Source organism: Topomyia yanbarensis, chromosome 2, assembly GCF_030247195.1.
Source record: "Topomyia yanbarensis strain Yona2022 chromosome 2, ASM3024719v1, whole genome shotgun sequence".
Lineage (NCBI taxonomy): Eukaryota > Metazoa > Arthropoda > Insecta > Diptera > Culicidae > Topomyia > Topomyia yanbarensis.
Genome location: NC_080671.1, coordinates 297397439 through 297415171, shown reverse-complemented (window position 1 = coordinate 297415171; position 17733 = coordinate 297397439). Strand labels below are relative to the sequence as shown.

General features: G+C 46.4%; 2 protein-coding genes across 11 annotated transcripts in view; one reads left to right on the top strand and one right to left on the bottom strand.

The window, feature by feature from the left end:
- Nucleotides 1-17733, top strand: part of LOC131683320 (PDF receptor) — a 688155-nt gene that overhangs the window by 314503 nt on the left and 355919 nt on the right. The window lies entirely within an intron of this gene.
- Nucleotides 8397-9185, bottom strand: LOC131680471 (uncharacterized). The gene has a single exon (XM_058961182.1). The coding sequence runs from the start codon at nt 9183-9185 to the stop codon at nt 8397-8399; it is 789 nt and encodes a 262-aa protein (XP_058817165.1).

The window sequence follows — 17733 nt, the reverse complement described above, 5'->3', positions numbered from 1 at the left end:
AACGCGAAGCGCCCTAGGAAGTCGCCGGGCGAGGTGCAAAAACCGACACCACACGGCGTGCAACCGTTAAGGCCAAACGCCATCTGACTGAGGTAAGCGAGGGCGAGAGTGACCTCGCTGAGCAGAGCGTTGGTACCAGCAACCCGGCGCGACCGGGGCAGGGGGCGTTAACCCCTGCACGCTGGTCACCAGGAAGAAGCCGGCACCGACACCTGACGTACCGCGGCCCGCGAAGAAGGCCGAGGACAGAGGCGAGGCCTTGTGGTTAAAAACCGACAAGGACAAATACGCCGAAGTCCTAAAGTCGATGAAGGCGGCCGAAAGCCTTTCGGCCCTTGGGCAAGATGTGCGTAGCGTGAGACGCACCAACACGGGAGAAATGCTACTGGTGCTGAAGCGAGGCGCACAAACTAGATCGGTGTACAAGGCCTTGGCCCAAGAGGTCTTTGGTAAAGGCGCCCAGGTCAGGTCGCTAGGGGAGGAAATGACTCCAGTGCAAGCATCTGGACGAGTTCACGACCGCAGAAGATGTCGTCGCAGCCGTTAAGGAGCAATGCGACGTCACAATGGAGCGGGCATCTGTGCGCTTTAGAGAGGGACCCTCTAGCACCCAGGTAGCCTACCTCAGGCTACTGAAGGCGGATGCCAAAAAGGTAACCGAGAAAGGTAAGCTGAAGATCGGCTGGTCGGTTTGCCCAATTAGCATACCCCAGCCGCCTTCAGTGGATAGGTGCTATCGGTGCCTTGAGTCCGGCCACAAAGCCTACGAGTGCAAGGGCATAGACAGAAGCAAACTATGTCGTCGCTGCGGCGAGGAGGGGCATAAGGAGCGGAGTTGCACTAAGGCGCACAAGTGCCTTATCTGCACCGCTAAGAAGCAAGCCCATAAACATGCTATGGGCGGACCTTCGTGTCCCTTCGGTGAGGTAAATAAGAAGAAGCAGTGAACGTCACACAGCCAAACCTTAACCATTGTGCAGCAGCCCAACAGCTGCTGTGGCAGTCGGTCTCGGAGTCGAGGACAGATGTCGCCCTCTTATCAGACCCGTACAGCATCCCTGCCGGCAACGGCAATTGGGTGTCGGACGGGTCTGGAATGGTGGCAATCTGTACAACGGGACGGTTCCCGGTTCAAGAGGTAATACACTCCTCCGCCGAGGGTGTGGCGATTGCCAAGATCAATGGTGTGTTCTATTGCAGCTGCTACGCTCCACCAAGGTGGCCAATAGAACAGTTCAACCAGGTGATCGACAGGCTCTCGTCAGACCTAGTGGGCCGGAAACCGGTAGTCATAGCGGGAAACTTTAACGCTTGGGCAGTGGAGTGGGGCAGACGCTGTACAAATAGCAGGGGTCAAGCGCTAATGGAGGCGCTTGCGAAACTTGATACTGTGCTAGCTAATAATGGCTCCGCTAGTACATTCCGTAGAAACGGGGTGGAGGCGTGGATTGACGTAACATTTGCCAACCCGAGTCTGGCTCCAGGCATGGAATGGAGGGTAGACGAAGGCTACACCCATAGCGATCATTTAGCAATCCGCTTTAGGATCAACTATGGTGTGCAGCATCCGAGGGCGGGAGATCCCTGTCAGGTACGCGAGTGGAAGTCCAATCACTTCGACAGCGAAGCTTTCACCGCGGCCCTCGGACTGGAGGCCAACACCGACAGTCTAAGCAGGGATGCGCTGGTAGCTGTTCTATCACGCGCGTGCGACGCCACTATGCCGAGAAAAACACTGCCAAGAAACGGCAGATGCCCGGTATACTGGTGGAGTGCCGAGATTTCAGCTCTACGGTCAGCCTGCCTCAGAGCTAGACATAGGATGCAAAGAGCTCGCACCGAGGATGCAAGAGAGAACCGCCGTGAAGTGTTTCGAGCTGCAAAATTGGCCCTTAACAAGGCTATTAAAAGCAGCAAGAGAGTGTGTTTCGACAACCTGTGTGAGAGTGACAACGCGAATCCGTGGGGTGACGCCTACAGGATAGTGATGGCCAAGATCTTCACCCCCAGAACGGTCTCCGGACCGGTTGGCAACAATTATCGAAATACTCTTCCCGTCTCGAGCCACAAGTCCCTGGCCACCTGCACTACGAGACAGTGCGGGCACGGCCGAAATGGTGGCTCCAGTGACGAATGAAGAACTACTCGCAGTGGCTAAATCCCTAGCAATGAACAAAGCTCCAGGGCCGGATGGAGTTCCAAACAACGCTCTCAAGGCAGCGATCATAGCGAACCCGAACATGTTCAGGCTAGCTATGCAGAGATGCCTTGACGAGTGCCGTTTCCCCGATAGATGGAAAAGGCAGAAATTGGTGCTGTTGCCGAAGCCCGGGAAGCCGCCAGGCGACCCATCGGCGTACAGACCAATCTGTCTGATCGACACGACTGGCAAACTGCTTGAGAGGATCATCCTCAACAGGCTAACCCCGTACGCGGAAGGTACGGACGGCCTGTCAAGCAACCAGTTTGGCTTTCGTAAGGGTAAGTCCACAGTGGACGCTCTCAACTCAGTGATAAATACTGCCGCGATAGCGATCCAACGGAAAAGGCGAGGCATTCGATACTGTGCGTTAGTGACACTTGACGTGAAGAACGCATTCAACAGCGCAAGCTGGGATGCCATCGCGCTCTCGTTACACCGGCTTGGCCTACCGGTGGGTCTGTACCGGATCCTGGAAAGTTACTTCCAGAACCGCGTACTGCCATACGAGACCGATGCCGGTCAAGAAAGGGTTCCGATTACCGCCGGAGTCCCACAGGGCTCGATCGTAGGCCCGGTGCTATGGAACCTCATTTATGACGGGGTTCTGAGACTGAAGTTCCCTCCTGGGGTCAATATCGTCGGCTTTGCCGACGACGTAACCTTGGAGGTCTACGGAGAGTCAATCCCTGAGGTAGAACTAATTGCAGAACACGCGATCAACACGGTGGAGGAATGGATGAGCGCGAGAGGCCTGGAGCTCGCTCATCATAAGACGGAGGTAGTTATCGTCAACAACCGCAAGTCGGCACAACATGCAGTTATCCATGTGGGAGAAGTCGCGATCACTTCACAGCGAAGTCTGAAGTCTCTCGGAGTCATTATAGACGACAAGCTGACCTTCGGCAGCCATGTCGACTTTAGATGCAAGAGAGCGTCGACTGCTGTTGCGGCTCTATCGAGGATGATGGCCAACAGCTCAAAGGTGTGCGCCAGTAGACGTAGGTTACTGGCAGGCGTTGCCGTATCTATCCTCAGGTACGGCGGCCTATCATGGTCAAGAGCACTGAGGGTAACCAGTTACCTACAGAAACTGGAGAGCACCTACCGCGTGATGTGCCTCAGAGTGATATCTGCCTACCGCACGGTATCACACGATGCATCCTGCGTGATAGCGAGCACGATGCCAGTCGGGTTGGTCATTCGGGAAGATGAGGAGTGCTTCGAGCTACGTGGAAATAGAGGAGCCCGCGAGCGCACCAGGGTGACCTCGGTCGCCAGATGGCAGCGTGAGTGGGACAACTTCTCGAAAGGTAGGTGGACCCACCGGCTGATACCTAGCATATCAAGCTGGGTGGGAAGACACCATGGGGAAGTTCACTTCCACCTGACACAATTCCTGTCAGGCCATGGCTGTTTCCGACAGTACCTCCACAGGTTCGGGCACGCGGAGGTCCCTGCCTGCCCGGACTGCCAAGGTGTAGACGAAACTGCCGAACACATACTGTTCGTATGTCATCGGTTCGACGTCGAAAGAAGAGCAATGCTTGACGTCTGTGGCTGGGACACAACCCCTGATACCCTTATTCAGCGGATGTGTCAATCGGTGGAGAAGTGGAACGCAGTCTCGGCTGCTACCATCCAGATTGCCTGTAGGCTACAGGTAATCTGGCGAACCGAGCAACAGACGACGGGCACGGCTAACTAGTGATTGGTTAGCTGGAGCGAAAAAGGCCAAGCGCAAAAAAGGGAGTGAATGGTCTGTTCATGCTGAGGCAGGTTTGGCGCAGCGACTGACAACCGCTTAAGTGGTACATCCAGCCACCCCGAAGCAAGACAGAAGAGTGAGTGTATAGGCGTATATGTGGACTGCCTCATGCCAAGACGGGAGGGTCGTAGCGTAGTATGTTGGGACTTAGCTATCGATGCCTCATGGCGTGGCAGAGGAGTGAAAGGGTGAGCATCCAAGTCGGTCTCACACGGCATGTTAAGGGTGAGCACAAAAGTCAGCCTCACATGGTATGGTAGAGGATAGCACAAAAGTAAGCCTAGCAAGGAATAAAAAAGATGAGCACACAAGTCAGCCTCGCATGGTATGTCAGAAGTGGGGCCTAAGAAAAATGTCCCACATGGGATGCCAGGGGGAGTGACAGAGGTACAATAGAGTGGCACGATCGAGAATGAACCAGGTGATAGGGTGAGCACCCAAGTCAGCCTCACATGGTATGGGTGGGGCGAGCACAAAAGTAAGCCTAGCAAGGAATGAGTAAGGTGAGCACACAAGTCAGCCTCGCAAGGAACGAAAAAGGTGAGCACAAAAGTCAGCCTCATGTGGGAGTGTTTGAGAGTGAATCAAGGTGCGATAGAGAGAGCACCCAAGTAAGCAGGACGTATGAACGCGTGAGTGAGAGTGAATGAGTACATTAAGTACAGCCATCCCCCCCAGAAGTAATACCGAGAGGTAGTTCCTGGGAGGAACAATGGCGGAGCCCAATGGAAGTTAGTCGGTATTAATGGCAGCGTCACCATTCGAGCCCGACACGCCCCCAGTGCACCCCGTGCGGTAGCTTGGACCCTACCAATAGCACGTGTACTGGGCTAGGACGTAAAGGTCTTCTCCATTGTAAAAAAAGACCCGTCTCCTCCATCGTTTCGAAAATCTTCTAAGTCTTTTGCATTCAAAAGGACTTAGAATATTTTTTGCCAAAACCGTGTTAATGGCGAAATCCGCGTAAAAAAACCGCGCTAATTGGAAAATCCGCGCAAAAAAAACCGCGGTAATTGGAAAATCCGCTTAAAAAAAACTTCGTAAAAAAAACCGCGCAAAAAAACCGCGTATAAAAAACCTGGGTGTACATCTGTAATTGTGGTGTAAATTCCTTGAGGGATACTGTTTGGCGATTCAAATATGTTTGAACATGTGGTGCCGGTTTTAATAAAAGTATCTCTTTCGGAGAGGTTGGATTGCGTCCAACTGGTTTTCCACAGAGGAGATCCTAGTCGTTCGCAATAGCAATGTAGTGAAATTTGTACCAAGAGTCCGATATCATAGGAAGTTTTACAGCTTTTTAGCTCAAATACTCTTCTGTGGACTGGCCCCCCAATGACCATTCCCTTGGATAGTCCTTTTCCGTCATCGAATTCTGGTCTTTATGATAAATGACGTGAAAATCCAAAACGATACCAGGGAAGTCGTGTTTTACGCGGCTCGTTTTATACTTCATATAAAAGATTATTGATTCGGTAGACAGTTCGTTAAGTATATCAAAACTTTCCACTTTACCAGAGCTCTTCTTTTTGCATATAATGAAGAAAACTTTGTTGATCGAGTGAAATTTACATATAGATAGTACGTATTACATCGTGCAGCTTGTTTTAGATCACCACTACCACCATTCGAACATGTCTTGAGTGAAGCTCCAATTTAAAGTGCGTTGGCATGTACCCAACTAGGTATATGAAGTTTCTCCCCACTGACTATGTGACTGCCATGATATCACTTTATACACGCAATCGAGTAGAATTTCGAACCTTGCGGTTATGTCTCATGCATTAAGCACCTGTAAGGCTCTTATTTTCTACTATCATGGAATGAGCAACACCTCACGCAGAGCTACCAACGTGAACGAGGGATTGTGCGCGATTGACAATACCCGCTTGTCTCACTCTTAGCGGCCTCATTCGTGTGTGAACATTACAAGGTAAGAGGCGCACATCTTATGCTGGGCGATTCTCCAGTTAGCAAATGGTGGTTTCCACAAAACCGAACTAAGGTACCGGGCATATTCCAGAATTAAAGTCATATCGGATTCGGTGATAACTGAATTTATTTTCACCAACTAGGCCTCCCTCACATCCTCTTTTACAGGTATAATCCCTTTCCCCTCCCACTGCATTCCAAAATTTGTTATACGAAGACAACATTTAATTCTTGCTGATTTATCCACTTAAATATTACATTCTTTGTTCCAAGGATGCCATCGTCGACATGTTGCTCATCAGGTTCGTGGCACTCGTGCCCTTGTAAATATGTGCAAAGTGTACAAAGAATGTAATAGACATTTTCACAAATATATGGAATATAACTATTGGATAAATGAGAAAGGCACAATTACACCATTAGGTGGATTAAAACAGGTTTTTATTATCACTCCACCCATCTGAAGCCTTTGGTTAGAGCAGCGTCTGCCATCTTTGTCCAACGCATTGGCTCAAATTTTATTGCGATAATTGGGGTACTCGATTAAAGTTTTTGCTGCGCTCAAACAGAAGATTTTCACCATTCTCAAGAAAATTTTGTTATTATATTGGCTTTTAATAAAAGGCGAATGACCTTAAGGTTAAATCCTCTATAATCGGAATAAAATCGGCTCTTAATAACAAAGCAAAGAAGCCGAAATAATAAAAATAGTAATGAAATAATAACCTCCCTCCCTCCCTAATAGTGCAAAAATAGGTACCTTATCCCATTCAATGTTATAAATGGCTTGCGGAAATGATTAAATTTTTATGATTATGTATTGTTATTTTTATGTTACTATGTTTTAATTGCCGCAAGGTTCTACTGTATCGATTTTGTTGGCTATTTTCGGCAAATTTGAGACTAAGAGAAACGAAAGCAATGAAATTGAAAGACGGATAGGTATTCTAGAGCGAATCAGTTATAAACTTAGAACGGAAAACTAGAACTAGGCAGGCTCATATGGGCATGATCGAAAGGAAATGTGAAGAATTTTTTGCCTTCTGCAGAGTAGGAGTTGGGCGTTCCACCCAAGTCTACCGCATTGTCTATGGTAGAACATAACTCATCATCATGTTTTACCGCCGACGCCGGCAAAAAATTCTTCACAAATCCTCGCCTAGAACGACCATGCGATCATTCTTCTCCCTTTCTGCTAGCATCAAACCGTGACGTATGCATTCAATCGACACCAAGCTATCGGTGTCGCACCGATCCTATTGTGATTGAACTACTTATTTATTTTTTCGTTCCGCACACACGGATGGCTGATAGCAATTAATGACACAGCTCAGCTAGCAGAAATCGAATTTTTATTTACTTTTTACCAACTAGTTTATATGTTACTATGTTTTAATTGCCGCAAGGTTCTACTGTATCGATTTTGTTGGCTATTTTCGGCAAATTTGAGACTAAGAGAAACGAAAGCAATGAAATTGAAAGACGGATAGGTATTCTAGAGTGAATCAGTTATAAACTTAGAACGGAAAACTAGAACTAGGCAGGCACATATGGGCATGATAGAAAGGAAATGTGAAGAATTTTTTGCCTTCTGCAGAGTAGGAGTTGGGCGTTCCACCCAAGTCTACCGCATGGTCTATGGTAGAACATAACTCATCATCATGTTTTACCGCCGACGCCGGCAAAAAATTCTTCACAAATCTTCGCCTAGAACGACCTAGAACGACCATGCGATCATTCTTCTCCCTTTCTGCTAGCATCAAGCCGTGACGTATGTCGATTGAATGCATACGTCACGGCTTGATGCTAGCAGAAAGGGAGAAGAATGATCGCATGGTCGTTCTAGGCGAGGATTTGTGAAGAGTTTTTTGCCGGCGTCGGCGGTAAAACATGATGATGAGTTATGTTCTACCATAGACCATGCGGTAGACTTGGGTGGAACGCCCAACTCCTACTCTGCAGAAGGCAAAAAATTCTTCACATTTCCTTTCGATCATGCCCATATGAGCCTGCCTAGTTCTAGTTTTCCGTTCTAAGTTTATAACTGATTCGCTCTAGAATACCTATCCGTCTTTCAATTTCATTGCTTTTGACGTTCAATCGATAGCTACAATATTGCTTCGATTGTTTTTCTTTATGCCTATCAAAACACCACCACCACGGCTGTGCCGGCTTGTGGAAGAATTTCGATCACAACGATATATTGCATATTCGTCGGTCAGCTCAGTATTAAGTATATTGTCGTTGAGCCATGTTTCGGTAAACACCACAACGTCATAATCAGTAGTCGAAAGGGCTCCGAAGAGTTGCCGGGTCTTTGACCGGAGACCTCTTGTGTTCTGATAAAAGATTGTGAATGGGCGTTTTGTTTCGTTACCGGTAGTCGGGTCGGATTCAGAGCTCTGTGATTTTAATTGCGAGTGTACCGTCTGATTAGTGTTAGCCATCGGCGAGATACATGCAGTGAGCGGGGTAATGCTGATTAATTTTGTTATTTCATATCTGCTGTTGTGATTGAAACCGAAACGTAGATCGCGTGTGAAAATCAAACTCACGGAAGATTATTCCCTTCTGCCAGGAGGATTTTAACAGGGAGACCGTTTTCAGTTGTAATCCAACTCCGACTTTGAACGACACGAAGGAAAGTTCTTCAAGATTTTTGCCCTTGGGAACTAACTTACGGACGTCAACAGTCTCGCTGGTGTTGAGGTTTTGCTGCACTAAATTTCGTATGTCTTCCTCTGTAGCCTTCGGGTCAAAACCAGACAGGTAAAGCCAAAACAATTCTTCGCCTGATTTTTTTACTGCCAGTGGAATTTTCACGTTGGAATCGATGTCTTTGGTGCCTTCATTAGCGTTAGGAGAGGACTGATCACAATCGCCGTCCAAGCGGGGACGTTTTCGGGAGCTGCTGGAGCTACCCTTACGGCCGATTTTTTCGTTTAGCACGGCTGGAATGTGCTGCAAAATTTTATTTATTTTTGCGCTATTCTGCTCCATCTCATTCCTAAGCTCCAACAGTGCCTTATTGTGTTCAACACTAATGGCGTCCATGGCATTGTTGGTTGATGAGATGGTTTGCCGGAAAGTAGCATTTTGCATCATTTTCGAACAGGCATTGCACATCCAGAACAGGTTGGAAGATTTTGCGATTGAATCACGTATGACAGTAGATTGTTTTACACACTTTAGATAGAATGAAGATGTGCAAAATCCGCTGCATACGATTTCATCTTCTTTATCCAATTCGCAAGTGCAAGCAAAACAAACCGAAGAGGCATCCATTGTTTGAAATTACTCAGGAAAGAGCAGAAATATATTTTCGTTGAATTCGTTTAATTTGCGGCTCGGGATAAGTGTACTCCAGATGTGACGGACGTAGTACAGGTTGAGGCGTAGGATTAAAACGTCGAAAGTAGTGAAACCGGTTTAAAACACAGAAAAACACTGATTAGAACACGGGTAAGTTACACAATCAACAATATTATTTACCTTGAACGTCAAAAGCAATGAAATTGAAAAACGGATAGGTATTCTAGAGCGAATCAGTTATAAACTTAGAACGGAAAACTAGAACTAGGCAGGCTCATATGGGCAAGATCGAAAGGAAATGTGAAGAATTTTTTGCCTTCTGCAGAGTAGGAGTTGGGCGTTCCACCCAAGTCTACCGCATGGTCTATGGTAGAACATAACTCATCATCATGTTTTACCGCCGACGCCGGCAAAAAATTCTTCACAAATCTTCGCCTAGAACGACCTAGAACGACCATGCGATCATTCTTCTCCCTTTCTGCTAGCATCAAGCCGTGACGTATGTCGATTGAATGCATACGTCACGGCTTGATGCTAGCAGAAAGGGAGAAGAATGATCGCATGGTCGTTCTAGGCGAGGATTTGTGAAGAATTTTTTGCCGGCGTCGGCGGTAAAACATGATGATGAGTTATGTTCTACCATAGACCATGCCAGGCATAAAGAAAAACAATCGAAGCAATATTGTAGCTATCGATGGGGCTGAGTCTCTAGAGCAGATTGCCGTTCGAGTCACATGTGGGACCGTATCTATCGTTATTTGTGTGATTTACCTACCACCAAATTCCGAGCTCGCTTTATATGAGCAGCATGCCGCCTGTGTGGATAAGCTGCTCAATCCCATGTTTATCGCACTAGGGTTGTTGTTCTCGGTGATTATAATTTACCGTTGCTACGCTGGAGTTTTGATGACGAAATCGGATGCTTTATCCCTAATAATGCATCCTCTGAGCACGAGCTGTTGTTAGTCGAAACTATGATCGCTTCTGGTTTACAACAAGTAAACTACCTGACGAATGACAATGGAAGATTACTTGATTTAGCCTTTGTAAGTAGTGCCAGTGATATTGAAGTCATAGAACCACCCGTACCGCTAATGAAATTGGATCGTCATCATCATCCGTTTGTTTTGACCATTGAGACTCTTTACGGTTCACCAGTGATTGACGATGTAGATGTGTGGTATGATTTCAATCAATACGATTATGACCAGTGCTGTAGTTGCGGTTAGTCACGGTTAGTCGGCGACTAACCAGCTGCTGGAACCGAAAAAAAAATTTTTGAGCCAAAAAAAAAAATTCCGTTGGCCTTATCATTCTGGAAGGCAAATTTAATGATCCCAGCTAATTGGAATTTTGTGAATCTATTCAAACTCGTAGGGTATTGTCAAACTCCCTGCCGCGCTAGTATGATATTTTCATAACTCACATGGCGATCCCAGACTGTATGGGGTACTGGTATGATATGCTCATAGGATACTCTCAGATACTTGAAAGCACTAGTATGATATTCCCACACCTCGCAGAGCGTTTCTACATTAGTTTGATACTTACAAGTCACGCAAGGCGCTCTCAGATTCTCTCGGACGATAGTCTGATGTTCCCATCGCTTGCAGGGCGCTTCCACACTCTCTGGGGCGCCAATATGATATTTGCAAAACTCATAGGATGCTAGTATGATATTCCGATAGCTCGCAGGGTGCTCTCAGACTCGCAGGGGCACTAGTTTGTCATTTTCAAAGCTCTCAGGGCGCTCTCAAGCTCTTCAGGGTGCTAGTATGATATTCACAAAACTCTCTAATATGTTATCTTAATTTGCCGGGGGCTTACAAATTCTCTGGGGCGCTAGTCTAATATTCTCATAGATTGCAGGGCGCTCTTAGATTCTCTCGAGCGCTTTTACGATATTCACATAATTCGCAGGGCGCTCTCAAACTTGCTAGGGCGCTAGTCTAATATTCTCATAGTTCGTAGGGCGCTCTAAGATTCTCTGGAGCGCTAGTATAATATTACCATAGCTCGGAGAGCGCTTCCGCACTCGCTGGGGTGCTTTCACAGCTCACAGGGCGCTAATATGACTCTATGGGGCGCCAGTATGATATTCGCAGGGTGCTCTCAGACTCGCAAGGGCACTAGTTTGTCATTTTCAAAGCTCGCAGGGCACTCCGAGACCCTATGGGGTGCTATTGTGATATCCACATAGCTCGGAGAGCGCTTCCACACTCGCTGGGGTGCTATTACGATATTCTCATAGCTCGTTGGGCGCTCTCAGTCTCTCCAGGGCGCTAGTATGACTCTATGGGGCGCAAGTATGGTATTCACATAGCTCGCAGGGCGCTCTCAAGTTCTCTAGAGCGCCAGCATAACATTCCCATAGCACGCTGGGCGCTCTCAAACTCTCTAGGGTAGCCTTATATTCTCATCGCTCGCAGGGCGCTCTCAGATTCTCTCTGGCGCCAGTATGATATTTCCATAGCTCGCAGGGCGCTAATCTGACATTCCCACAGTTCGTAGGGCGCTTTCCCATAGCTCGCAGAATGCTTTCATACTCGCTAGGGCCCCAGTATGATATATAATATCATAGCTCACAAGGAGCTCTCAAGCTCTTCAGGGCTCTGATATTCACAGAGCTCGCAGGGTGCTCTCAGAATCCCTTGAGCACCAGCATGATATTCCTCGCAGGGCGCTCTCAAACTCTCTAGGATATTATGAAACTCTCATCGTCCGCAGGGCGCTCTCAGATTCTTCTCTTTCGGACTCTCTGGGGCGCTACATGATACTCGGAGAGCGCATCCTTGGTCGCTGGGGTGCTAGTATAATATTCTCATAGCTCGCAGATCGATTTCAAGCTTTCTAGGGCGCTAATATTATTATGGGGCGCTAATAAAATATTAACATAGCTCGCGAGGCGCTCTCAGATTCACTCGAGCGCCAACATGATATTCCCATAGCTCGCAGGACGCTCTCGAACTCTCTTGGGAGCTAGTTCGATATTCTCTTAGTTTGCAGGGCGCTCATGAATTTTCTGGAGCGCTAGCATACACACTTTCAAACTCACTAGGGTGCTAGTTCGATATTATCATAGCTTTCTAGGGCGCTAGTATAACTGTATGGGGAGCTAGTATGGTATTCCCATAGCTCGCAGGGCGCTCTCAGATTCTCTCGAGCGTCAGTATGATATTCCAATAGCTCGCAGGGCGCGCCCAAACTCTTCAGGCGGTAGTTCGATATTTTCATAGTTCGCAGGGCGCTCACAGCTTCTTTGGGGCGTTAGTCTAATATTCCTATAGTTTGCAGTGCGCTCTCGGATTCTCTGGGGCGCCAGTACGATATTCCCATAGCTCGCATGGCACTCCAAAACTTACTAGGGCGCTAGTTTAATATTCTCATAGCTCCAGGCCGATTTCAAACTCTCTAGGGCGTTAGTATGGCTCTATGGGGCGCTAGTATGATATTCCCATTGCTCGCAGGGCGCTCTCAGATTCTCTCTGGCGCAAGCATTTTGTTCCCATAGCTCGTAGGGTAATCTCAAACTCTTGAGAGCGCTAGTCTGATATTATCATTGTTCGCTGGGCGCTTTCGGACTCTCTAAAATGCCAGTATGATATTCCCATAGCTCGGAGAGCGCTTTGACACTCGCGGACGCGCTAGTATGGTATTCTTATAGCTCGCAGGGCGCTAGTATGGCTATATGGGGTGCTAGAATGATATTCACATATCTCGCAGCCAGCATATCATGGCGCTCTCAGATTCTCTCGAGCGCCAGCATGATATTCCCATAGCTCGTAGGGCACTCTCGAACTCACAAGGGGCTAGTTTGATATTTTCATTGTTCGTAGGGCGCTTTCACACTCTCTGGGCCGCTCGTATGATATTCCCATAGCTCGAAGAGCGCTTCCATGCTCGTTAGGGCGCTAGTATAATATTCTCATAGCTCGCAAATCGATTTCAAGCTCTCTAGGGCGCTAGTATGACTATGGGGCGCTAGTATGATATTCGCATAGCGCGCGAGGCGCGCTCAGATTCTCTCGAGCGCCAGCATGATATTCCCATAGCTCGCAGGGTGCTCTCAAACTCTGTAGGGTAGTCTGATATTCTCATAGTTTGCAGGGCGCTCTCAGATTCTCTGGGGCGCCAGTGTGATATTCCCATAGCTCGCCGGGTACTTTAAAACTAACATTGGCGCTAGTCTGATATTCTCATAGTCCGCAGTACGCTCCGAGACCCTATGGGGTGCTATTGTGATATCCACATAGCTATAATGATATTCTCATAGCTCGCTGGACGCTCTCAGACTATCTAGGGCGCTAGTATGACTCTATAGGGCGCAAGTATAATATTCACATAGCTCGTAGGGCGCTCTTTGATTCTCTCGAGCGCCAGCATAACATTCCCATAGCACGCTGGGCGCTCTCAAACTCTCGAGATTAGCTTTATATTCTCAGCGCTCGCATGGCGCTCTCAGATTCTCTCTGGCGCCAGTATAACATTTCCATAGCTCGCAGGGCGCTCCCAAACTCGCTAGGGCGCTAATCTGACATTCCCATAGTTCGTAGGGAGCTCTCAGATTCTCTGGGGTACCAGTATCATATTCCCATAGTTCGAAGAATGGTTCCATGCTCGCTAGGGCCTCAGTGTGATACGTAGTATCATAGCTCACAGGGCGCTCTCAAGCTCTTCAGGGCGCTAAGATGATCTTCACAAAACTCTCTATGTTACTAGTCTGATGTTATCTTAATTTGCCGGGCGCTTACAAATTCTCTGGGGCGCTAGTCTAATATTCTCATAGATTGCAGGGCGCTCTTAGATTCTCTCGAGCGCTTTTATGATATTCACATAATTCGCAGGGCGCTCTAATACTCGCTATTCTAATATTCTCATAGTTCGTAGGGCGCTCTAAAATTCTCTGGAGCGCTAGTATAATATTCCCATAGCTCGGAGAGCGCTTCCGCACTCGCTGGGGTGCTTTTCACAGCTCACAGGGCGCTAATATGACACTATGGGGCGCCAGTATGATATTCACATTGCTCGCAGGGCGCTCTCAGAGTATCTCGGGCATCAGTTTGATATTCGCATAGGTCGCAGGGCTGTCTTAAAACCCCTAGGGCGCAAGTCCGATATTCTCGTAGTTCGCACGGCACTCCGAGACTCTAAGACTTTCTATAGCGCTAGTATGATATTCCCATAGCTCGGAGAGCACTTCCGCACTCGCTGTGGTGCTTCTCATAGCTCACAGGGTGCTCTAAAGCTCCCTATGGTGCTAATATGACCCTATGAGGCGCCAGCATGATATTCACATTGCTCGCAGGGCGCTCTCAGTCTCTCGGGCACCAGTTTAATATTCGCATAGGTCGCAGGGCTCTCTTTAACTCCCAAGGGCCCAAGTCCGATATTCTCATAGTTCGCACGGCGCTCCGAGACTCTATGGGGCGCTAGTATGATATTCACATATCTCGCTGGGCGCTCTTCGATTCTCTGGGACACTAGTATGATATTCCCATAGCTCGCAGGGCGCATTCAAACTCTCTAGGTTACTAGTCTGATGTTCTCTTAGTTTACTGGGCGCTTACAAATTCTCTGGGGCGCTAGTTTAATATTCTCATGGATTGCAGGGTGCTCTTAGATTCTCTCGAGTGCTTTTACCATTTTCACATAGTTCGCAGGGCGCTCTTAAACTCGCTAGGGCGCTAGTCATATTCTCATAGTTCGTAGGGTGCTGTAAGATTCTCTGGAGTACTAGTATGATATTCCCATAGCTCGGAGAGCGCTTCCGCACTCGCTGGGGTGCTTCTCATAGCTCACAGCGACTATATGGGACGCCAGCATGATATGCATATTGCTCGCAGGGCGCTCTCAGAGTCTCTCGGGCACCAGTTTGATATTCGCATAGGCCGCAGGGCTCTCTTAAACTACCTAGGGCGCAAGTGCGATATTCTCATAGTTCGCACGGTACTCCGAGACTGTATTGGGCGCTAGTATGAATTTCCCATATTTTGCAGAGCACTTCCACACTCGTTGGAGAGGTAGTATAATATTCCCATGGCTCGTCTGGCAATTAGATAGGTGGGCAATAAACTTTCCAAACTTACAAGGCACTTTCAACCGGTTTCAGTATCTTTGGGGCGCATATAAATGAGTATTTAAGCTTATGAGGCGATAATAATCTATCCTAAGTTGCAGGGCGTTTTCAGGCTCTATGGGTCAGTAGTATGAGTATGTTGAGCTAACGGGTAGGTAGTATGCTCATGGGGCGTTATGCGAATAGTCTATCCTAACTTGCCGGGCGCTTTCAGATTTTCTGGGGCGCATATACTGTATCTCTTTGGGGCGTTGGTATGAGTATTTGAGCTCATGAGATGGTAGTGGATAGTCTATCCTAACTCGTAGAGCGCTTCCAAGCTCTCTGAGGTGCATATGGCGTATTTCTGTGGTATATTTTCTAGCTCAGGCGCAATGAAAAATCAAACTGATTAAAAATAATTCTTGTTAGGTGCTTTTATGGTGTTCATAGTGAATAGTTTGAATGTTTGTGGGGGCAGTAGATGATACGCTAGCCAAACACGCAGGGTACAAATAAACTGATTCAACCATCATGTAGGTTTGTCGTGCACTTTTATAAACATACTATAAATGCTTTTAAAATTTAATCATTGGCTTGCGTGTAACACCCGTTTTTTGTGCGAATTTTAATACTGTACTGACGAATGAAGCCATCATATTGATAACGATTTTAACGCAATCCATTTTTTGCATGCCGAGGTATTAATAAAATTTACTTGAACCTTTATTATGTGATTAATAAAGACCATGTCTTAGCCCCTCCACTAAATCGCTCAAAAAGCTTTGATTTTTTTGTTAATTGTAGAAGATCATGTCTCTTAAGGCACGCATCTGCTCTCATTGCATAATCACTGATACACTGCTTTCAAAATATCCCTTTTTCAAAACAACTTTAATGATGAATACAATAATTACTCATCTGTCAAACGTTCTATCATATCATTTATGTGTTGTATACCATGTTTAAAATATATGTATTAATAATATTCTTTAACCCTCAGAAAGGCAAGTAGTCTCAGAGGCACGGCTGGTTACAATAATTATCCTCTAATTTGAATAAACTTGTAATTATGAACAGAAATGATGGAGCTTTTTCGGGCTTTCAATTCTCTCACTGATAGAAAGCCAAAAAAGACTTAATATCACCGGGTCTTAGGAGCAATGCTTGTTGAAGCCACGATTTTAGCTTGCCTTTTTGAGGATTAAGACCGTCCAAAGAAAAAATAGACTGCACAATGATGCGTGGGCGGCACTTGAAAACTTAATTTGCTGTAATGAACACATAAAAAAGTCGAGATGCACAGTAAACTGGCTTGAGCTATTTTAGCTTTAAAAAAATCGCAATATAAAAAAACGAGAGAAAACATAGATTTGAACTCACGTCCTTTAAGTTGATCTGCTATAACGTTACTAAATAAACTATATATACATTTCGAAATCGACACAATATAGCCCATCAAGTAAAGTATGAAAGTATTTTATCATTCATTCATTTCAGGTGTTCGGCAAGGGAGAGCTGAATAGTAACAGCAACTAAAGAATACGAAAGTTTAGCAACTTTGATAACCATTGAAGTATCTAGTTATTCAAACGCGAAGACGCGACAATTGCCGATGATCAGCAGTTCTATCAACTTCCTCACACTTTGTGATGATGTAATATTGTAACTTACAACTTGTAAGGCAATGCAGCAATGTTGTTCTTACAGAATAGTTTTGTCTCTTACTGGCTCGATCGACAGTCACTCCGTTTTCATGTTTTCTCGAGTATCTGATGCTTAGATCACTTGTCAATTTTTCCCATTGTTACAACGTCTTTCGTTGCAATTTTAAGTTCCAATTCTGGGTGTTCAACATATTGAATGTAAAATGAATTCTGGGAAAAATATATCCAGTATATCCATCTACAAGAAGGCCCACTACCATTACTTTTACAAAGGGTAAATTGCCTATTTTCACCCTATTAAGGAAGGTACCTCACTAATTCATTAATTACTCGGCCTACAATCGATGGAATGCGTATGAATTGGCATCAAGAGCTTGGCTTCGTTGATTAGAATCAATCTAATAACACAAATGCCCTGAAAACAATGAAATGCTCGTGTTTGAGCGCAACGAAAATTCGGATTTAGTGCCTCAATTGTCGCCCAATGCGTTGAACAAAGATGGCAAATAGAAACATGGTGAAAATAAGCTCATTACCCTATAAGTTAATGGTATGGGTAACGGGGCGTCGGAGCGGGACAGAACGGTTCGAACGGTACATATTAGAGACAGCAACGCTATGTTCGCGCTAAAATTATAAAGGTGAGGGCGATTGAATCCCAATAACGACCAACAAAAAAAAAATTTTAATATAATTTTTTTTCAGGGTGAATAGGCAATTTTGTTACCCTAAAGGGTGAATTTTTAGTCGGTTTGGTCGTATCTCTAACCGTTTCTGCAGAATTCCACAAGTGGCGCGC